Source organism: Aythya marila (genome assembly GCF_965140915.1).
Source record: "Aythya marila genome assembly, chromosome: 10".
Lineage (NCBI taxonomy): Eukaryota > Metazoa > Chordata > Aves > Anseriformes > Anatidae > Aythya > Aythya marila.
The window spans coordinates 4,029,474-4,052,895 of NC_139051.1; the positions used below are offsets into that span (position 1 = coordinate 4,029,474).

Consider the following 23,422-nt stretch of genomic DNA (forward strand, 5'->3'; position numbering starts at 1 on the left):
CCTGAGTCAGGTGGGGTTATGATTGGCCACCTTTCAGATGGTGCATCTCAGGAAAACAGATGAAATTACAGTAAAGGTTGGAAAGAGCAACCTTTAGATGTTGTCTATTCCATAAAGGAATGGCTTTCTGTTTTACTGGTACAGTAAGAGGAGTTTTGAGGGTAGATGTGCCATTTTTGAAGAAGGAAATGTAAAATTTTAGACTTCAGTACTTCTCTGCTCATTAGGAACTTAAGGTATTGTCTGCCTATGGAGAGAGAGAAAAATACTGTCTGTATTCTTCCGAATGAGTGCATTTCCTTTCCAAGAAAGGGTTGCCCTTTGGCTCAGTTAATGTGTATTTTTCTTTTCCACTTCACGCCTCAGACTTCAGGGTAGTGTTGTTCTGCTTCGTTGAAGTTTGAGTTATATTTCACAGTAGAGACCGGTTGTGTTCCCAGAACTGGATAAAATCTGTGTATAGTTCCCCAAGCCTGTGGGAAGTTGGGGTAAAGGGGTGCATAAGGTAGTTTTCAGTAAAAATACTGTAAAGTTAGGATCTTTTTGCAGTTTGTAGTAGAACAGAGTGTGCAGATAGGCAACTGTTTAAAATCTACCAAGATTACAGACTCTGCTGTGAATTACTTTCAGAGCTTAATTTGGAGGGGGGGGCTCACTCTTGGTGTGTGCATTACCGCTTCTACCAAATAAACACTGCAAAAAGTCTGGGCTCATTCTGAGCTGGCTTTTTCAAAACCGTTTCTCTTTGGAGGTCACTGCGTCGAGGATAAGTCGAAGCTCTCATTAGGAATAACCTTGAAAGTGGAATAAAATGTGATGGAATACGGTGTCTCGTATAAAACACGCTAAAAGGTGTAATTGAGTCAGAGGCCTTATCTCCACGCAGAATCCGAGGCTTTAGGAGTAGTTTCAGCAAATGGATGGTGTGTTTAGTGTGATGAGTTTCTTATGATTGCAGCTAAATGTCCGTTTGTAAGGATTATGTTCCTGGACTGGAGGATTTTTTTGTTATCTAATCTCATTGTTTGACCATTTATGCTTTTTGTGCATGTTGACTCTAGGTGTTTCTACATTAATGAAGTCTGCTTTTCAGTTCAATGTCATTTTTGTTATTGCTTCTATGTTTTACAGTCAGGGTCGATCAAACCTAGACTTCTTCATGTCTTGACTATCTTATTAAAATCAATTTGTCTTTCAATTCTGTATCATGAGAATTAAATCATTTTTTTTCTTATTAGCAGTTTGTTTTTCAAATGTGGAGGGATGTTTGACTTTTAGTTGGGTTTCTAGCGGAAGCATGCTAGTGTTGGCCCAAAGCCCTGAAGTTTCAGTCCTGTTAGGGTAATTCAACAGTGTGTCTTCCTCTCCCACCTTATCAGGCACCCCTGGATATCACAATGTGCTTTTCCAGTGACTTTCCGTGTTACTTAAAAGGGTGAGCTCAGTTACCAGCTTCAAGACATTCCCTGAAGATCACCACTTCGGTTGCTGAAGCAGCTGTGCAGGCCTGGATGGAAGCTGACATCTAAATTTTAGGTGGAGGAACAACACGTTTTCTTCTCAAGTCTGTAAGAATAGCTGGGTGCTTGTTCAGCTGCATCACTCTTGTATCAACTTTCTTTTTTTATGTGGTCAGCTGTAACTTACTGAGTCCTCTGCATGAGGGACCTTAAGCAGTAGATTTGCTGCCTGAGGGAGACTAATTTTCATCCAGATGATGACAGAATTCCTTTAAGAAGTCGATGCTGGCATTACCAATGGGCTGAATGTTGAACAAGGTCTCTTCATACCCCTTGTGTAGCCCCATAAGCCAAAATGGACTTGGAAGACAGCGATGGATGGAATCTGGTGAGACCCCTGTGGGCAGGAAAAGGGCCGAGCTGCAGGGTCTGCAGCTTCTGGTGGCCGGTGTCGGTGCTGAAGCAGCAGGTACGTCAGGTTGCAGCCTGTCCCTCGCCGTTGGGGCAAGGCAGAGTTCCCTTACCCCTCAGAGCTTACCCGGTGTTCAGTGTCGTGCAGATCCTTACACCGAGGTGCCCTCTGTCTGAGCTGCTGGGGCTCTGCTTGGGGTTTGAATCCAGTGATGCCTGAGATAGCAATACCCCTGGGGTTGTACTGAGGGTGCCTCTAGCTAACAAGTACATGTAGTTGTGGGAAACTGCAAGCAGTGCTGCCAGGTCTGTCATCTGGAACACCTTTAAAGTGGTTGTACTGGCTGGGCGTGCTGCTTGTTATCTTATCTCTTGTATCTGAGAAAAAAGATGTCTGTGAGGCTTTCTCTCCTAAGTCTGAATTTTGCCAGGCCTTGTCAGGAGAGAGAATTTAAATATAGACTGATGCTTTCTCCTTAAGCTCCGTGGCTTCTCGTGGAGCCATCCCAGCACACGGAGGCTGTTGGGAGTACCTGAAGACCCAGCAGACGGGAAGCCTTTCGCTTAACGCAGCAGCTTTGCTGTTAGATGAATCCTAGGTGTCCGGAGCTCCTGTCGAGTGGAGATAAGTTATTTAACTGCTCTTTTTGTACCTGTCAGCCCTGCTGGCTGGCACAGCGTGCTGCTAGTTTGTCTTTGAGTGGCTCTCAGGGAGCTGTAGGGCTACCAGGGGATGGCTGCTTAGCAATAAGGCAGGCCTGCTTTCCCACTTGGTGGAGCCTACAACACTGCGAAGGCAAGCCTGCACTTGAAGTATCTACTGTTTCTTTGAGCGTTGTTTATCTTGCCTCTAAGGCTTAAATATAATTAATGGAAAGTGTTCTACATTTAAAACAGGGCTTGTCAGCTCTGTAGAGCCAAGTTAGAGTATTGTTAGGGACTGATTCCCATTGTAACGCAATTAACAGGCCCAAGACACATTGGAACAGCCTCATACAACGAGACTTGAGTTATGAATCTCAGTTCCAAGACCAGTTAGGTCGCATTCAAACACCAGGCTGGTAACCAAGGCTGTTGTCAGGGTTTTTGATACACAGGTTCCCATGCTTTTGTTGCTTTTGAGCTGTTCTTGCCCAAGTACAACACAACCTGCCATGGCTTAGTGCTCTGTGCACTAACTTGATTGTGATTGAGCCAGGGGGAGATAAAAAAAAAAAAAAAATAATAAAATTCTGTTGTGTTAAAGTTTTGTTATCTGTTATATCTAGTTGACACCATGGACTTCAGAAAAGTGGCTGTTTGTATACATTTGTAAAATGCAAAACCAGGCTTATGATTCAGTAGAAATAATTTTTCTATTGTTTACAAAAACAGGAGCAAGCTAAAGCTTGTACCAGTACAAGAAGACACTATTTTCATTCCTTAGTGAAACATTGCTGACTCCTGTTTTTAAAGGCTGTCATGCCAATTTGACTATTTACTCCTATGTTTGCAAATACTTTGCACAGCATTTTAGGTATGCAACTCACAATGCTGTGATCGAGTATGCAGTGCCACCCGTCATGTAGAATGAGGAGTAGAATGCTGATTTTCATATTTTTCAAGTTCTTTGTTTTCTTGTTTGTTTGTTTTAAGATAGCCGAACTGCTAAGCAAGAGATTTGGATGCAAGGCAGATACCAGGCAGATGGAAAGGCCTGGCCCATTAACACTTTTTCTTTAAACCTTTTCCTTTCATAGTGCTATTTCTGACTGATGAGCATATTATACAGAAGCACTTTTTTTTTTTTTTTTTTTTTTGTACTTAATGTTTGGTGAAAACTTGGTTTTTGTCCCCAAACAGAAAACTGTTTGGGGATCTTATGTCTGGATGCATCTCCCCATGTCCTGTGGTCTTCACCTGCTGTGGTTGGGTAGGTAATTTTGATAGGTTACCATTCCTTCTGGCTAACATAAGCCTTCCTGCAAAAAAGCAAGTCCCTGCAGTATGTCTTCCTCTGTGAGACCTCGTCTGGTACCTCTGTGCTCTGGAGATGTCAGCTATCTTCATTCATCAGAGCCCAGTGCCCTCTTTACTCCGTAGCAGAAGGTAGAACCAGAGCCCCTCGGGCTGTAGCTGGGGAAGTCGTGTCCTGCTTCCCACCCACCCCAGCTGTCCCTCGTGTCACTGGGCACTGCACTCAGTCCCCATTGCCCTCACCTCTCCTGGTGATCATCCTGAATGATCAGCACTACAGGAGGTGCAGAAACGAGGGAAAGAAAACCATCTCTGCTTTCTGAAAGGCCACTGGGGCAGAAAGTACTCTTACAGTTCCTGTACAGCAGTGTAATTGTAGACTGTAGCTTGTTTAAACTTTACAGTTTTGTCTGTTGATCGGTCCTTCAAATTGCCATCCTACACCCAGCTTTCCCTTTTCTGCTGCCATAATCCTCTTTTTTTCCTGTTATCTGTCTCCCTTTATTTACCAAATCTCTTCAAATCTTTGTTCTTTTCACCCCAGTTTTACTCTTTTATAATCTGAGCTCTGTAGAACAGTATCTATTGTTTCTTTTAGACAAACTTCCCTGCTGCCTAGGCAAGGATTGCAGTACTTCTGTCTTGAGATTTTAATTTCAGACTAATGGACAGGACCTGAGATGCCTCTGTTGTTACCTGTTTCTTGAAGCTGTACATTAAACAAAACATGCATCTGATCAGCTTAACCTGTAATTAAGCATTTTCCTTAAGCAACTGACGTCTTGATAACTAATAATTATCTTGTGTAGCACCTTTAAAGCTTATTATGCAGGTTTATGTAAGAACACTATTACCATAATAATAAGATATCATTACCACGATGTGCATACGGAATGAGCATGTCTTAAAGTAATCATGCGTTTCCATTAATCATACTTGAAAAATTAAAGTATTTGCTGTTTAATCTCTAAAATGCTACTCAAAAGATTTTGGAAACAGCAGGACCTGTTTACTGCAAGTCTCTCACGCATCATATCTCACTTCTGCTGTCTCACTTCTGTTTCCTGAATTGCCCCTTATCTTTCAGCCAGGGAAACTGTCAGCTCAGAGACCCGCAGTATCCCTTGAAAGCATTTTCCAGGCTCTGATTTTAATGCTGTTTGCCTTGTTTTTGTCCAAGGAGTACTGCCACCTTTTCTTAAGGCTGATGTGAAGTGCACTCCTGAAATTCAGTTCTCCTTGAAATAAGATAATTCCCTTAAACAAGATGGACCGATAGCTAATTGCAGTTCTGTTAGTCCCTTGCACAGGAAAACGGGAGGGGTGCAATGACACAATGCTGCTCTTCGAGTGCCTTTTTTTTTAATATAAAAGATTAGAAAGTTGAGGAGTGGAATTTGCTGCTTTTATGTATAAATTTGTCAAGAGCATGACAGTCTGAATTTATTTTTCACATTTGAAATGTTGAGCTCTGTAGGCTTTCCATTTTTTTCTGGAAGAGACTTGATGACCAGAGTAAAAGTTGGGAGGAAACATTTCATCTGCTAAGAAATCTGAGTAACTGAAAAGATACTTTATTCATGCTCTTTTAAATCCAGTTAAAATCAAATATCCGATGCAGCTAAGAGCTAAAAAAAAATAGTAGTGGGGCTTTGAGCAACCTGATCTGTAGAAGGTGGCCCTGCCCGTGGCAGGGGATTGTAACTAGACGATCTTTAAGGTCCTTTCCAAGCCAAATCATTCTGTGTTTTCTATGAAAATATTTTTTTAGGCTTTTTATGGCTTACCAGAAGACTCCTATTCTGGTTGGTGTAATGTGATTCTTGAGTTGGTGGTGGTGCAGGTCTGCATGAAGTCTGCACCCTTTCTTTTTTTCTGAGATGTGCTCTGGGACCTGGTGCTTTGTGGTGGCCGCAACACTGCTCCCTGGGACCCCATGGGAGACAGCTGAGGTAAGGCAGATCTGGAGAGCAGGAGGATGGGTGGAATTGTTGGCCTTTTGCAGGCATTCACTCGTTCAAGCAGAATATCTGCTTGTGAGGTTGAATCAATGCCATGTTTTGGTTATCTGTTGTAAAGATAAAAAGCATCTCCTCTTTCGGTAGTTGCAGATCGTTTGAGGAAAAAGGAGTACACGTGAGTCTGGAAGCCGCAGCTGTTTTATGACTTAATTATCGTTATCTTGTAGTCTACTTTGATCACTCAGAAGGAATTGAAACGAGATGTTCAGAAGAATGCCTTCTGCAGTTTTACATTGTCCAGTAAGGCAGATGTTCACCGCTGTCAGGCACCAGCATTTTCATTCATTCTCTTTGAATTCATTGATAAAAATTCATGTGAGTGTAGAGGGCTGAAAAACCTGCTGCTTTAGAGGGGCCATTCTTTTATCTGTCAGGGGTACCACACATCTAATTTAGTAAAATAATGTGTGTTGAATAAAATGAGCATCTCGCTGTGTATTTTCTTCTGTACCGCTTGTCGTTAGTAATCTGGAGCACAGTGAAGTAGTAATGTAAAAATGGACACGATGCCATACATCTCCTTAATACTTGACTTGGTTATGTGCCTTATTTCTTTATCCCAAGTGTTAACTTTGTTATAAGAAAATACTAAAAAAGGAGGAAGGAGTTTTTAAGGAAGGGATTTCAAGGACAGAACATCTTGCAGGAAGAATATGCAGGAAAAATTAGAATAGTAGAAATAAGTAAAAGCCAAAGAACACCTACAGGATTGGGAAACAGTGACAGACATGATAGAAAAGGTACGTGGATAAATGGGGCTTGAAAAATTGATTTTCTATCTATAATGCCAGTAGTAAAACAGGTAGTGAGACTGAGGTTGCTGGAGTTGAAGATGTGTCAGCAGAGGAAACTGTGCGTCAATGAAATTAAAAGGAACCACGTATTCTCTGCCACGATGCAAGGAAAACAATATTCTCTGTAACAAAGCAAGTTGAGGTTGTAGAGCTTGTCACATTCTTGTGGACAGTCACGTGATAGGACAAAAATAATTGTGCCTTCATGTTGTTAACCTCCCCTACTGTGGGAGGAGGCACATACGCGAGTACGTGCGTGAAGTTAGGAGGAAGGACGTGTTTCAAAAGCAAAGGAGAAAAATGCTTTCTGAAAGGGATGCAAACTCCTGTGACTTAAAGCATAACCCAGCTTCGAACTGGTGTGTTCAGGAAACAAATTTCCCTGCGAGGCAGCTATTCCTGTACGACTTACCTGCAAGGCCTTATGAACCTTGCTGTGCATCGCTTGGGGTTTCTTTCTGCCTTTCTTTTTACTTAAGGAGTAAGGAAGATGTTTCCTCTGTTACAAAGTTGGCAACTTCTCAAATGCTCTGGAACTTAAAAAATAAAAAGATCAATTATTAAGTTATTGATTTAAAAAAATAAATAAATTTGGCAGTACTTTACCTAAATAAATTTGGGCAATGTCAAGCTCTTTAACATTTGAAACCCATGTTTACGTTGGAAGCTGTTTGGATTTGTGATTTAACTTTAAGCTTTTTGGAGTTAAAAGTCCTAAAAATACCTTTTTCTGTTGCTTCTGTTATTTCCTGTAAACACTTATTTCTTGGTTTTCCACTCCGTGGGTTGGACGAAGGCAGGTTGCTGTATTTCATCCAAGTTCAGCCTTTAAGTGTTGCGCTGTGCCTAAAAACGCATAAGCTGCTGCATTAAACTTCCCTTCCCCCAGTTTTAAATCCAATTCCTTTAGGAGCGGGGGGGGGGGAAAAATTGAAGAGTCTGTGTTATACTGAGTAATTATCCCCCCTGGGAAATAGAATATAAAGATCTTTAAAATCATTCAGCTGAGAGAACAAGCACTTTAACTCGTGCCTCGCAGGAGTCATGTATTACATTATCAGCTGCTTGCTCCGGTGTCAGCGTGTCGTGCCTTGCAGGTTAGCAGGGTTTGGCAGAGGAAATGAAAGCCAGTCAGTTACTGCAGGATTTATAGCAGACCTGCTGTTGCAGGAAGTGGTGAAAAGTTGATTGATAGTCTGGGGCAAAACTCTACAACAAGAAACAGGATGTATGCTTGCTGGTTTTATACCTGGTTTCCCCTCTGTGTGGTGGTGTCTCCCCCGCCCCAGTTCCAGGCATTCCCTAGCTTTTTGTTCTGTTTTTAAATCCACGATGCCCTTTTCTGGTAAAGCATGTGCTGACTTCAGAGCACTTGAGGAAATGGATAGGGCTGCTCCAAAGATCAGGAGCTGAGGTAACGTGCCTGCTGTAGGAGTGGTGCTTATCTGAACGGTCCCGATAGCTTTCTTCACTTCCATTTCAGCTGTCGTACAAATGCAGGGTAAAGCACAGTGTGTTGGACACCTCGTGGATGCACCAAGGTAGCTGTGAAGTGAGGAGAATATATCAGAGGAAACCAAGTGTAGGATAAATAACATAGTTGCCGAATATTTTTCTCAAACTTTCTAATGCAGGAAAGATTGATTCCCGGAGGCCTGGAGTATGGTTATGGCCGTTCTGCAGAGTCAGCTTATTATTGACTGTCATTTGTGTTTCTTAGAGAGGTCGGAGTTAAGAGGTGGATAAATATGTAACCAGTATAAGATTTGAAGGCATCAGATAGTTCTGGGAGAGTTAACGGTAAAAAATCAGGCATTTAAATAATGAAGACAACCCACTGAGATGGACTTGATCAACTCTGCTCTATCAGTTCATCTGTGTTTAGCAGACATCTGGAAGGGCAGTAGAACAAAATGATTCTGCTGCATTTTAACTTAATTCAATAAGCCAAATACTGCAGAGGTCACTGCTAAAGACAGCAATCCTGAAAAGATTTGTTCTGAGATCGGTGTTTTGAGAATCCCTGTGAAACCAGTAGTTTACCATGTATTGCTGAAACAACAAAGCAGTGTTTTTTCCTGAAAATGTCACTGAAGGCTTTCAGTGGGATATTGCTTAGCCATATAAGAAAAATTGCTGAGAATAATCGTAATCACCAGTACTTCGGATACTTTTGTGTAACTTTTACAGTTATAACTGGAATAGGAAGTTGTTTGCAAACCAAGTGAATAGTAGAAATGTTTGATTTGTTCTCATTATCAAATGGGAATGTTCTGTTTGTAACATTAAACATGTTTTGTTCTTGTTTAAAGGTCAAAAAAGTTGGCTGCACTTTCTGAATCCTTGCAGAAAACCGCACTGGCTAAGTCCCACCTCGGATTTGAGCTGGAAGAGCTGGAAGCAGCAGCGCTGCTGGTACAAGAAGAGGAGAGACACTTAAAAGCTGCTGCTGCAGTTTCCAGGCAACAGCTGCCTTCCTCTGAGTCGGAGACAAGTGACTCTGAAGAATCGAGCAGCACTTCATCTGAGACAGAAGGCTCTGATTCAGATGAGCAAGAGTCCTCAGCCGGTGAAGATGGGAAAATAAATTCTTCACAAGGCGTGCTTCAAGAGGAGGGGACAGCTCCACTTATTGACTGTGATGGATTAAGGCAAGTCGCAAACACTTCGATGGTTGAGGTTAGTGATGAAAAATCAACGGCTTCTTTGCAATCTACGTCTGTTCCTGGAAAATTGATAGAAGAATTAGAAAAGCAAATGCGCACTGCAATTAGTCTTTCAGAACAGCCTGAAGAACTGGCTGCTGCAAGTTGCTTTGCTTTACGGGAACAAGAAGAAAACCATGTGTCCGAACCTGACAAGTATTCGGAAGCTTCTACTGGGAAGGGAAATTTCTTGGAGGTGCCTTCAAAGACAAATCCTTTGCTTTTTCTTTGCAGTACAAATGAAGATGAAGACTAAGGGACCATGTTAGAGCAGTGTGACCCAACAGCAACACAGCTTGGTGCTGTAATGAGGTGTTCCCAAGGCTATGCTGAGCTGCAGAGAGAAGCTGATATTTTTCTTCTTTGTGTTGACAGTCTGGAGGACAAGACTGCTTTGAAAAGAATGGATGTGAATGTGTGATAGCCTCACTTTTTTTTATTTTTCTTCTTTGGTTTTACAGAGTCAGGTTTGATCTCTACGTGAGGGAACGTGTAATTTCAGGGAACTTATATAAAAAAAAAAGTTTTTGTTTAAAAAAAAAAAAGTTTTTGTTAAGCTTGTTTAGTAGAATTATGTCCTTAATCACAACTGAAGTCAGTTGCAGAATCATTAAAGATACCTTTAGATGGTGGCATTTACTTGGAGAAATACTCCTGTTACGTTTGTATTTCATGTTTTCTGCTATTTTCATTTTGAAATGGTTTGTAGCTAACCACTTCAAAAATGGTTATAATGTTAAAAATGTAAATTCTGTTAATAAGATTTTTCTATTTTTGTGCGAAAATAAAGGAAATTTTTCAGTGCAAGATAGAGTTCATAGCTTATTTCTGCAGTTCTTAACACATCACAAGTGCTGAAGTAACTTCACTCTTTCATCTAACTTGAAATGTTTCCACACGTGAGCACAGCTACTGCTTTTTCACTAAGTCCTAATTATTATTTCTTCTGTCTGTGTATGCTCTTCTCACTGAAGTAGTGTTAACCAAAATGAAGAAACAACATCGTGCAGTGGTCTTCAGTACAGGACTGCAAGCAAACCTGCTCTGTCTCGACCCAGCTTTGTGACTTACCTGTTGAACAGCTCGGGAGGAGCAAGCTGTGAGTGAGGGACCTGGTCTAGTGGGAGGTGTCCCTGCCCGGGGCAGGGGGCATTGGAAGGAGGTGATTTTTAAGGTCCCTTCCGCTCCAAACCATTCTATGCTTACTTTTCAACCTTTTTATTATTATAAAACATAAAAATCCTGTGCTTGAAGACTTGTTCTTCCCCAGTGCTCTGTACCCTGCTGGAAAGCAGCAGGCTAGTTCTGTTCAGTTCTGTTCCTCTGCCGACTCCTTTTTGGTGAGAACTGCAGCCCCGACCTGCTGCTATTTTTTATGTCCTTAAATACCTACCGGTCGCTTAATCAGGCTCTGTGTTCCGTTCCCCAGGGGAGGAACCTTTCCCATCATGTCAGGGAGCACTTACTCTTCTAAATGCTAGCAATAAAATCTACGATGTAGCTGCAATTACGCTGTGTATGTCTGAGTGAAAAAATGTGTTTAACGGAAAAAAAAGTAGCCTTCCTCCCTCCCCAGATTACAGGTGTGAACACAAACTTCCTTCAATTGAATGTGGGCTGGAGAACCTTAAATTAGTGTGAGTTAGGAAATATACACCCTACAAATTAATAGGCATTTGTAGTATCCGGTATCTTCAGCTCTTTTTCTTCTCCTTTTACCAATTTTGTGGCAGACTATTAAAAGTACCTTTTTCCAGTAGTCCCACTTAATTTGTGGGGACTGGCTACCAAGTAGGGAAGACAACGTATTTAGTTTATCTACGTGTTCTTCCCCCATCTAAAAGCATCCTTTCTGAATGCCACTTGGGAGCGTTTTGCCCGATGTCCGTGTGAATCCCCTTTGGGTGTCAATACCTTCACTGCCCATAGGACGTGACACCGTGACGGAGTCTGGATGAGAACAGGGGATGCACACACACACGTTAACTTGCAGAGAGCTTTGATGCCATCAGGTGTGTCCTCACCTTTGAGGCCTCGCACAGGTGAGCTCTGTTTCTGCCTCCTAAAACGTAACGGTGCCTGTGCTGTTACTGCAGGTCTGCTGCGTGCTGCCTGTCCCTCTGGCTGCTCCTGCTGCTGCTCTGTGTGCCTGCACCTGGGGAAACGTGCTGTGTCGTGGGTATGCCAGGACCCAGTCCCATACGCAAGTAACTTCCACTCGGGGTCATTTTGATGTTCATCACTGCCTTTTTCCAAAATCCCGTTTAGTGGTTGTGGAACTGACAATGAATGTTGATTTCTACATTGATTGGCAATTTTACAACCGCTGGAAGTGACTTTTGCAGCAGCAGGATACGAAGTTTTTCCTTATTAAGGGATGAGAATTCCCTGTGGCTGTGTTACCCAGCGTGTCCATGTGCTTGGCAGCAGGAAGGGGCAGCACAAGCAGCATGCAGGGCCAGGAGCAGCCCCTGAGAACATGCAGATGTGCTTGGGTTAGGCTGGGTGATGTGCTTTAGGACTAGGGTTAGGTTTCTGTGCTAAAAGCAACAAGTGGACTACTGGAAACAATCAGATAAAACTTCTTTTCCTCCTTATTTTCTTTTGGTGGAGACAATGTCACCCCCGGGACACTGCCACCTCTTCATTTGTTTCCTGAAAGAAAAATACGGAGCTGAATTGATTTTTCTTTTCCTTTTTTTTTTTTTTTTTTCCCCCTCTAGCCAGCTTTCTGAAAAGTTTATAGAGACTTTGTTCTATGTCAAAAGAAGAAAGCATCGATTAGGCTTGATTTACTACAGTCAATGATGAATATGGCAAAGAAATTGATTCACAGCCCTGGAGCGAAGGGGCCGGGCAGCCCCCGCCACTGGCACAGCTGAGCGGTGTCAGAGCTGGGGCTGATTGTCTCAAGGCTGGAGAAAACAAACAGGGAAACACATGTCAAACAGATAAATAGCTCTGCTGTTCAGAGCTCTCCGTGGAGGTCATTTGTCTCCAAGATAAGGAAGAATGCACTCCAAAGCTGCGAAAAGATAAGCCGGGGGAATGAACCGACCGTGGGATTGCTGCGCTCGCGTCTGGTGGTGCTGCAAACCTGGTGCCCCCTCCCGGGGTGTCCCGTGAGCATGGCAAGCGGCCTGGGTGAACCTGCAAGCTTCTTATTAAATATTTCAGCCGTGGATGACGTTTGTAGCTCTCCGGTCAGCAGAGCAGGTCGGTAGGTTTGAAGGTTTGCTGTCGTGGAGCTGTCTCTCTCCTTTCTCGTGGTGAGTGGCTGCAGGCTGTGGTTACGCAGGCGTGTGTGAGGCACGATCTTGCATTGACAAAGTAAATTGGGGTTGTAGAATTGTGGTACCCATAAATCAAACTACTTTTATATTCCTTGGCTTTGGAGAAGTGACAGTACGATTTCCACAACTACTGCGTTTGCAGACCTGGCTTAGATCGTATCTGAAATGAGTTTGGTAATGTTGGTTTGCATTTTATTGGATGTCTCGTGTTCAGAAGCCACAGCACGGCTCAGCACAGCGGATGGTGCTTTGCAGGATGCTCGAGGACAGGAACAAAAGCTGTGCGAGGGCTTGGGCATTGGCAGAGCTCTGTTCCTTCAGCCAGGTAGAGCCGGGCAGTGCTTGGCATGGAAAAGCACACCGCGTTTCGCAGTCCTGACCCACTTTGCGAAGTCACTTAGGGCCAAGGACAAAACCCCGTGAAAGTGTCAGAAAACAGCCCAAAAAGTCAGAGGAGAACAAAGAGCCACCCAGCAACACCCGAAGGCTTGGCCTTTTGTCCTGCTGTGTGTGGACAGATCTGGAAGTGCCCCCTGCCCGGCGGGATGTGTGAGGGCTGCCCACCATTTGAGCAGCACCGCGGTGCTCTGGGGGAAGGGCTGGGCTTCTCGGGCGGTCCCTGCACGGCCGTGCTCCAGTTTATAGGCTGGGATAAACCCCGCTGTGTGTGTGAGGCTGTTTGCAGCGCTGGAATCACACCCCTGGTGTTTCCTCTTGGCAGGCGGAGCCCCTTCTCTGAAGAAGCCAAGAAATGTAACGGCCTCTCCAGCTCTCGGCACCGCTTTGGCTTGCACCGCTCTGCGTAACGCCGCGTGGGGCTCAGCCCCGGGCTCCTACGTGGGCACGTCCTGCGTCCCACACCTCCCCTCTGCTGCTGGTGTGAGCCCACACCAGGCTGCCCAAAGCTCCTTGCTGCAAGGGTTTTGCAGCCTTCAGCTGTGCCGTTCAGCCTGGTGCCAGCGGTAAAGTGAACGTCAGCAGCCATCACCCTGCCTAGCTTGGGTGTGCGAGGGGCTGGGGGTGCAGCATGTGAACAGAAATGGGTGTTTGAGGCATAAATCACGTGCCAGGAGGAGAATGAAATGCTCTGAGCCCTCCAGGCAGTGACCCACCTGCAGCACCTTTCTTGCCGGTGCCGTCACCGTGTTTCACCTCGTGTCTGCGATTTTTGGCAGTCGGGCAGCAGCATCCCGTCTCCTGCGGCAGATAAATCAGGGTTCGTGTTTTGCCTTGATGCGACTCCTCCCACTCTAATACGCTGCATTGTCCACTGATTTGCCTAATTACGTGCATTACCGCTGCGCCAGGCACCGGGTAGCAGCGGGGGGCCTTGCGGGAGGAGGAGGAGGGCGACGGCTCCATCTGCTCGGGCTGAAGCTGGGGAGTGGGGAGGAGGAATTACCATCCAGCAGGTGCCTCTGGCAGGGGAATCCCACCGCCAGGTGCTGACAGAGCTCCTCATGTGCTTAATTACCCTGCAGCGAGGCTTCCCGTTTAAAATTAGCGCAGGTGAGCGCCACTGGAGCCTTGGAACCGACCGGGGAGCGGAGCTGTGCCGAGTCTATTTCCCTGCTGAGACCCGCACGTCTCAGTCAGCGAGAGTCACGTCCCACTCGGCGGAATTCAAAAGCACTTACCTGGAATGAGATGATTCATTTTAAAAGCAGAATGGAGAAGCGTAGAAGCCGCCAAGGTCAGAGCGTCTGCGCTGGGAGCCCACTTTGGTGATGGTGGTGAGCTACGAGACAAGAGCCGTGCTTTGTGTGGCAGGATTTGGTGCGAGGCACCAGCAGGGAGCTCCTTCTGCCCTCTGCCCTGCTCACAGTGCTGCAGGACGAGCAGGGCAGGAGGAAGCGGGACGGTGTTGCCTGGAAGCTGGGTGAAGCCTCTGCCCCCCAGAAGGCAGCGATGCTACCGTGGTTATGCTGCAAGGCTGTGCTCCTTTGGGACTTGAGTTATGAATAATTACACCGTGTAATTATTCATGACCGTGTAAGATAGGCGTGTCTTGGACCTCTTCTCTAGTGCCAAAACAATTCACTTTTGGAGCTTTAATGCTGTGCAGATATTTTTGGACAGAGATTTGGACGTAACCTCCATGAATTCTTTAAGCCCACATTTTTTTTCCCCCCTCAACATATCAAAACTGAACTACAAATAATATTTTTTTGTATCCCTGGTTACTAGCACAGGAAGTGTGGGGCTTAGGAACACGGTTTAAGACCATTTTTGCTTAATGGATTGTCAGCTTTACTAATTTAGTATGGACTTATATGGGAAAAAGAGAAACTAAGGAAAATAATGATGTACCGAGCTGGTGGGAGGCATGGCTCAAATTAATCCACAGAAGCAGGCGAGGTCCCAGAGCAGTCCATTAAAAGAATCAGTCGGATTTGGGCTGTCATGGGAAGATAACGATGCCCCTGGGCACGGCTGTGCCCGTGTTGGTGTGGATGGGACCCGGTGCTGTGGTGGCTGCTGCATGTGGGAGAAAGCAGCCCACAAGGACATGGGCATCGTGTTTGGGGTAGTCCTGCCCCTCCTGGGCTCTGTCCCCGAAGCTCAACCCCGTGTTCTTACCATACCCTGGCATCACAAATTGTACTGAGCAAGCAGCTGGGGGCACCGTGAAGGTGAGAGCACAGCACCCACCTCTCCCTCCCTCACAGCTGGGTTTGCATCTTGCTTCGGGCCAAGTGGACAGGATGCAGCTTAATCTTAATAATAACTGAAAAATAAACAACTGCCAACCTGCGAAACCCACCAAGGAGCCTGTGGAAAGGCTCTCCAAGCCACCAGCCCCTATTTGCTCTCCACCCCAGCCCCGAAGTAGCCCCCGGCAGGCTGAGGTTGGCGGGGGCGTCCCCAGCCCGCCGCCAAGTCAGAAGGGGAGTTTCGCTCTGCGTAAGCTGCTGCTGGCAGCAAGTTCTCCTTCTCTTCTGCCGTTGCTTTTCTCCATCGCTACGGCAATTAATTAAGAACAGTTGTGCTGAACCCCATTGATTAATTTGGCACTTGGAAACTTAATGAGGTGTGAACCTGCAGACTGCCGCACCGGCACTGCTGACGTGGTGATTTATAGCGACCGATGCCATCGGCACAGGCCCTGCCTCGCCGTGGTTCCTCCCCACGACCCGTCCCAACAGGGGACCTCGGTGCTGCGGCTCTGTTCTGCTGCCCCTGACGAGGAACGTGCAGCTGGTGCCATTCCTCGAGAGCAGCACCGCGAAGAGCCCACGTGTTTCGCTGTGCGGGCCCAGCGCTGCCCCTTTATGCCCCAGGTGGTGCCAGTGCTTCCCCAGAGCTCCGTATCCTAACAAAAAGGCAGCTCAGAGCTTTGGGAACAGCCTCGTTGGTGAGGTGCAATGAGAAATAGAAGGAAACGCTCCCGGGCAGCCAACAAACATGAAAATGTAAACCAAGAGCTACGTCCCTGCTGCCCAAAAAAGGGTGTTTTTTGGGAAAAGCAGCCCGATTGTGCAGCTTCCATGCAGGCTTTGGTTCAAAAGTCTGTCACCTGTTGCTGTAGTGGCTCTGGGCATCCCTGTAAATGTGGTTTGGTCCTGCCCTGGCCTGGGGCAGGGGCTGGGGGCCGCCGGTGGGAGCTGCAGGCAGGGGAGCGCCGGGTCCTGGCGTGGAGGCGGCCGCGCAGCTGCTCGGAGCTTAGCAGAGGGCAGTAAATCAGCCCCGTTAGCGCCGAGTGCTTTAAATCAGCTTAATTGAGTTCGTGCAGCTTGCGGGGAGATGGCACTACTTTATTTTTTTGGCCCAATCGATGGAAAGGGAAAAAAAAAAAAAAAGACTGAAACAAGAAACATCAGGAATTAAGCTGCACCAGAATAAACCCGTCCTTAAATATTCTTTAAAAATGGAACGAATGGGTTAAATGGATAAATGAAGAAGTCTAAAAAGCACGGTTTTGGTACAGCTGGGAGCATGGATGTGTTGTTACACAAGCACTTGGCAGCAGGGCTGGCCAGCTCTGTTCCCCTCGGTGCTGGCAGCAGTGAGGCGAAGCCCCTTCATGCCCAAGACCCCCGGTACTGGAGACACACCAGTGGCACCAGTGCTCCCAGAGGGGCCACACCATGGGCAGGGCCTGCGAGTGCCAGCAGCCCGGCTCCGCAGGCAGCGGATGAAGGATTACGGTGATCAATTTGGTGAGAAGGGAGATTTTTCTCCATCTGTCCACCCTCAAGGCTCTATTTCCTCATAAACCATTCCCCGAGACATCAAGAAAATTGAAGCTGTTCAGAAATGGAAAAGATAGTTAGCCCAAAATGAATGAATATCCGATACACTGCCTGGCTTTCAGGAAACATAACGGGAGCAGGCAGCTGAACCGATGGCTCTCCTGCAGCATGCTGATTTTCTAACACAGAAAAGCACTTCTGCAGCCCGGTGTTTCCACCAGCAGTGCTCACCTTGCATCGCACCGCCCAGAGAAAATCCCTGCAGGGGGCTGTGTCCCCCTCCCCAGGCAGCCCTCAGCCTCCTCCTCACCCTGCACAGCCCGCGGATGATCCAGAGCCCCAGGAAAGGGGCAGTCCGTGATTTTATTTCTGCCTAAAATCGTGTTCCTGCCAGGAAAGCTTTCCCCACGTGTCCTGTGCAGGCAGCCCCGCAGCATCCAGTGCTGTCTCCCACCAAAGTCTGGGCTGTGGCGGGGAGGCCAGAGCTGCACCCCACAACAATTGGGGTCCTTGTAGGATAGAGGCCAGTGAGCTCAGCCCGAGGGGATGAGAATCTCCTGTCCTACAAGTATACCCAGCCGTGAGCTGGAGGTGATGCAGGAAGGTCACAGGACAAGGGACAAGAAGACAAGGAGGTGGTGGTGGCCACAGCTCCTCACCTGGTAGGTGACCCCGTTGTCCTGTGGGCATCACGGGCACCGTCCCTGCCAGCTCCAACCCACGGCAAGTAGCAGGAGCCCACCTGTCAAAGAGTATTATTTAGTCAAATAATACTCAAATAGCTCTCGGGAGCTTTTTGTTGTTGTTTCCTCTAGTTTGGTCCAAAATGTTGTTGAGTGTGAGAAAACAGGAAGCGCTGTTGATAACGCTGCGGTTTTTTTCCTTTTCAGAGACACCCTTTGAACTCCCTTTACTCTGCCTCCCCTCCAGTTACATTTACACACCCTATAAATAACCTTCCACTGCTTTGAAATGCTTTTATTAAGGTTAAAAAGTGGGTTTTGTGTAGTTGTTGTTTTTTTTTCCAAATCCACTGTTATTTTCTACATTATCTGCAGACAACCTCCAGAGCAATTATTATAAATGGCTATAGGTTTTAACCTGTTTCACTCTGTACACCACACGGGAAGGAGCACAGTGCACAAAGCCACTGGGAGCCCACAAAGGTGGTGGCTGGTGTGATGCCTTCCTCCAGCCCGTGTCCCCCCGGCATCCTCCCCTGTGCCAGGCAGGACGAGGATGCTGGGGGCAAGCTGGGCACAACCTGTCCTACTGGAGTGGGTGTTTCTGGTGCTCAGCTGTTTTTTTAGGCTTTTTTAATTTTTATTTTTTTTTAAGGCAGGAACCCTGTTGGCACTCCTGATTTCCTCTGTCTTCACATTGTGCTACCCGTGTTTGCTTTCCTATGGCAGAGGATCAGGCAGTCAGGCTTTGGGACAGCACCCTCACGGTGTCTGTTGGACTGCATTTCTCTTTCCTCAGTTTTTTGTTATCAGACACCACTGAGACTGCATTTAAAGAAGTGCCTGGAAAAAGTTTTGCCATGTCCCTGGGAGCTGAGCCACTGGAAACCCAGCCAGGCCCATTAGCGCAGTGCTTAACGATGGCAGATGAAGCTTTCTGGAAGCTTAATGAACCAGGAGGTAAGATCACTCCCACCAGCCTTGCAGCCTAAAGAGGGATTTATCTCTGCCTCTTGTTATCTCATTGAATGATGAAAACCTTGCTCGCCGTCATCTATCTTCAGCCTCCCGTAACAAGACGCTGACTGCAGCCCCCGTGGCGCATCTGGTGGCACCTCGTGTCCTGATGGACGTCCCTTGTAGGCACCTGCCACAGCTTCTGGGAGGTGTGGTGTCACCCTGGGATAAAATGTGGCCGCTCTGCTGGTATCGAGGTGCCAGGCTCTCTGCTTCAACCTTTCACATCTGACTTTTAGTGGAAGATGAAGGTTTGGTGTCAGGACGTTCCTCACAAAGCAGCTGAGCCATTTGTCACCTCCATTGACCAGTCTTGTCACCAGCATGCGCCTGGCAATGCATTCACAGTGGCTGGAGCAATGCAAACCTTTGGCCTTCAGATAAAAAACAACCAACAGCTAATTTATTTTGAGGAAAAGAAATGGCCAAGTGATCGTGCTGGCTTGCAGGTTGCATCGTGTGGTGTTTCAGAATTTGGCTTCACTAGCAAAAATGTGTTTGTTTTGTGGTGTTTTTTTTTTTTTTTTTTTTTTTTTTTTTTTTGGGGGGGGGGGGGGGGGGGGCAGGGGGGGAATTTATAAAGAAGCCACTCTTTTCTTTTCACTGATCACCAAGGAGGTAGCCAGATGCTTCTCAGTGATCCAGAGGACCAAAGGAGTTTTCACTCCTCTCCTGCACTCAACTACTGATTGCAGGAGCATAAATAGGCCATGGCAATGTGATGTGAGAGAGCTCTGCTTATCCTGCCTTCTCCAGGGATTTGCTGGAGGCATTTCCTCCTGAGTCTGTGGATGAGGAGTAATGTTTGTAAAGAAGTTTCTTTGCATTACTTCTGACAATAACTTTTTTTTTTCTCAGCTTCCTCCCCTCACCCCCAAATATCTCCATTTCTTTTCTCACTGGCTCCAGCCCTTTCCCTGTGAAACTCATAACTTACCATGTTGACATCAAAGTGGAAGGAGGAGGAATTTAAAACTCATGAGAAGGGAAAAATAATATATATATATATTTTAATAATTGAATTACTTCTCTCTACAAGCCTTTTCCTTTGCTTTGTTAAGATCTACAGATGTACAGAAAAAAAAAAAAAAAAAAAAAAAAAAAAAGAGAGAGAAACAAACTCAACATATAGTATGAGGCTAGATAGTTAAGGCTTTCTCACAATTTTAAGTAGAATAAAATACTCTCATAGTGGATGGATGTTCCTTAATGCATTGAGATACATTCCTTCACATCTGGTTTAACTATTTTGAGGTGGACACTTCTGGTAAGGTGAATGAAAAAAAAAAGATTTGGGGGAAAATGTCATGCATGCCTAAGAATAAACCCAATACTCTTGGAATATTTACAAATGCGTTGTGGTATTACTGGTGATGGTGCATTTTGCAGAAACTGAGTGAAGGAGGAATTGTTTTGACCAGCCTGTTGTAAGCCTGGCAGGTCATTTTCTATTCTGTGTGTGGCTTTCGCAGGAGAGTGCAAGCGATGAAGGGCATTAGCTAAATAAGAGATGATTTAGTGGTGATGGCACTGTTGGTCCGCGTATCCCACAGCTGCTAAATTTCAATATAAACTCCATAACTCTGGATGCAGAAAGAAGCGAACATGCACAAGAGACTGTTTCTGAATATATTTTTCCCCCTCTCGCCAATAAAAGCCGCACATAATGGCATATTTTTCAAAGTGCAAAGCACTTTACATTGCAAATAGTTGCATTAAATTTACATTTCATGGGTGAGCGGCTGGAGCTGCCTCTTGCCACATCCTCGCCGGTGACAGTGCCGCAGTTGTACATGATCTACCGCCCGGCTGGGCCCGGGCTAACTGGGCTGGTGGCTGGGGGCAGAGCCCTGCCAGGGCAGCACAGAGCCTGCCGCAGGTACCGGCTGCTTCCTCTGGAAAGGTCAACGCGCTCGCCGGCCCTGTTTTCTCCAGAGATAATCCATGCACTGCATACGCTGCGCTGACAGTTATGGCCACCAAGGAAAAGTCATTTTCTGCCTCTCCTCCTTGGGACCTGCAGGAGGGAACGTGACCATGGGAGCGGCTGCCTCCTGCTCTGGACAGCCTTTTGGTTCGGGTTGGTAGAAGTAATTTTAATTAGCTCTTTTGGGAGCTCACAGGTTGGCACCACCTTGGCACCCCACCAGCCATGGACAGCCTTTCTGTCCATCTCCAAAAAGCAGAAAGAGGTAAAAATGCAGTGAGCACAGCAAAAAGAGCCGTGAGGGGAAGGGCCAGCTGGCACGCTGCAGGGCGGGTGGCAGCGGCAGCCCAGCGCTCCTTTGCTGCCTCTTGCTGTGATAAGAGCATTTTTTTTCCTTCTCTTATCTGCAACAGCCTTGATGACTTTTCTGGTCAGTCCCTATCGCGACCTTTCCGCTCCGCACATTGTTTTATTTCTTGTCTCAAGGTCCACTGTTTGTCGTTTATCTGTGTTGGTTTTGGCACCTGTTAGCCCGGGGAATGTGCCTGAGTCACTCTTTACCTGGTGGGGATTGCTCCTCGTTAGTTGCTGTGCTGCCGTTTCCCCCCCGGCAGCCTCCGAGCCCTGCCCTGTGTGAGAGGCCAGCCTGAGTCTCAGCTGCCTGCTGGAAAACGGAGGTGACACGAGCAGCAGCCCTGAGGCCTGAAGGGCTCAGGGGGGGCAGAGAGATGCCTGCACATCTGCCAGGTTCCTCACCCTGAGATCAGCATTATCAGGGACACCCCTACATAAGAACAGCATTATTCCCTGTGGCATTTATCCTGCTGCCACCCCCTGCGCTCACACTCATGGACCAGGCCCTGTCACAGCAGCAGCTGCTGGTGCCAAGACGTGGCTGAAGCCCTGCACACGCCTTTTGCTATTTGCTCTTTCGCACGTGTTTGCAGGCTCCTGGGAGGAGAGATCTCCCGGTTTATGGCTCTTTCTGTCCTCACTGTGCTGTGTGCTGGCTGCCGCACTCCTGTTCCCCATGAGCAGCGATGCAGTGGCACCGAGCCATGCCACATCTCGGGGCCTGCCTCCTGCTCTCCGTACCGTGCTTTCCAGAGTGATCCCTCTCTGAAAAACCTCAAATAGCTCCTTCCTAAACTAGTCCAGCACGTAAAGCATTTAACTGTTGTGCAATTTCCTGGCGAGCCAGCAGGTCCCCTAATAAACGCGCCAGCGCTGCTCAGGCATCCTCAGGCATCCTCGTGCATTCCCGTAAGCCAGCAGGGAAGGCTCTCGCTGCCTTCACCCCCGGGCAGGGATTTGTGGCACCCAGAGCCCCCAGACCCGTCCCAGGTGGGGCTGGATGACTTCAGCCTCCACCACCCTGACACAACCAGCTTTTCTCCTCCTTGGAGCCGTTTGCCCACAAGCCTGGTGCTGGTTTGTGGCCTGAAATCAGAACCAAAACCGGCTGGGGACTGAGCTGAACCTTGGGCAGAGCTGATGTGATAAAGCCTGCTGGTGCTGTAACCCAGCGCCCTGGTTTTGGGGCCAGACTCGGGTACCCAGACGTCTGGCAGATGCACAGATCCTGGCAATTTCTGCATCTCCGCCCCTGCTGCTTTTCCTCCCCTGTCTTCTGCAGCACCGTCACCTCGGAAAGAAGCAGCACAGAGCCTGAGTTAGCAGGCAGCAGGTAAGGCGTAATTTCCTAATTTTTCCCCGTCCCTCACACATTCCCCTGCTATATTTTTTGGGCAGCACTTACTGCGGGATGACCAATAAAAAAGAAAAGAAATAGGGTTTAAGAGCACGTTCCTTCCAGGTGCCAGTGGCGAGGAACACCTTTTGGGGCAGTTCCTTCGGAGGGGAGCAAAAGGGGGGCCCTGTGGCCACAGGTGGGGTCAGGACACTGAGGGAAAACAGCTCCAGGTTCCCTGCAAGAAGCACGAGCCCTGCTGCTGTCCCGTGGGTCGCCCGCCCAATGTGCCGGCCAGCTGATGGAGGCGGCCCGGCCCCGCCGCGTTTGAACAGGGAGGGAGGCAGGGCTGGGATTAAGCTTCAAAGGCTTCGGACCAGTTGCCAAGAATTTCAAAGTGGCAACGCAAGGCTGAAGCGATCCAGATTCGGGCTGTGTGTTAAGGCTTGACGCCGTGTGTTTGGAGCTGTCAGGGCTTCACTGCTGCGGTGGGGAGGCTGGAGCAGGCCTCCAGCCACTCGGTCGGCTCTCCGGGAAGGGGACAGGGCTGGGGACATCAGCGGGCAGGAGGGGGCTCACGGGGCGTGCTGTGGGGTGGCACCAGGATCCCACAGCCTCTGTGTCCCCTGGTAAATGAGGAGCAAAGGACACGACCTATGTGCATGGGGCCCCGAGCAAAGTCTGCCGAGGCTGAGGGTTTCTGCCGGCTCCTGGACCTTGGACCCTGCCTGCCAGCACACAGCCGGGCACAGCGGGGAGGCACCGTGCCCCACGTGTAACGGGGGGAGCCCGCGGGGTTCTCCCATCCACAGCACCTGGTGTTGTGTCTGTTGTTGTTTATCACTATTGCTTTTTTTTTTTTTTGTACTGAAACACTTAATTATGTTAATATGTTTTTATTGGTCAGGCCAGATACAAGCACATGGAGAATCATTGTTTGCATTTCTGAAGGAGAACTGCTCACAGGCCTTTCACAGCCTCTGAAAAGGCATCTTGAATCTGACCAAGACACGTGGTTGTGGCAGGATGGTTTTTGTGCAGTGTAACCTGTACCAAGCCAAGGAAGGAGCACGGCCATCATGCTCCTTTCACAGAACATGCAACGGAAGGATTTTGTTCCCCTGGGACTTCTGGTAATGAACATTTGCTTAGCAGGGGACAGCACTTTGGGATTTGGCAGTTCTTATGCTTAACGCACCAGAAGGTAAAATCTGTTGGCAGACCTTCCCCCAGAAGTGCTCTCAAACCCCAGCTTAATTTATTTCTGCTGGG

The 23,422-nt window shown here is 47.3% G+C and overlaps 1 protein-coding gene across 2 annotated transcripts in view; it reads left to right on the forward strand.

Annotated features, from left to right (window-relative positions):
* Nucleotides 1-10,123, forward strand: part of SHQ1 (SHQ1, H/ACA ribonucleoprotein assembly factor) — a 45,877-nt gene extending 35,754 nt beyond the window's left edge. The window contains exons 13-14 of one of the 2 annotated variants that reach the window (XM_082767836.1): nucleotides 8,955-9,321; nucleotides 9,582-10,123. In XM_082767836.1, the coding sequence (XP_082623962.1) occupies nucleotides 8,955-9,321; nucleotides 9,582-9,590 (376 nt within the window). In that variant the 3' untranslated portion in view covers nucleotides 9,591-10,123. Of the gene's footprint in view, nucleotides 1-8,954 lie in introns of both variants that reach the window. The other variant, XM_082767835.1, reaches the window with a different exon arrangement.
* Nucleotides 10,124-23,422: the final 13,299 nt, after the last annotated feature.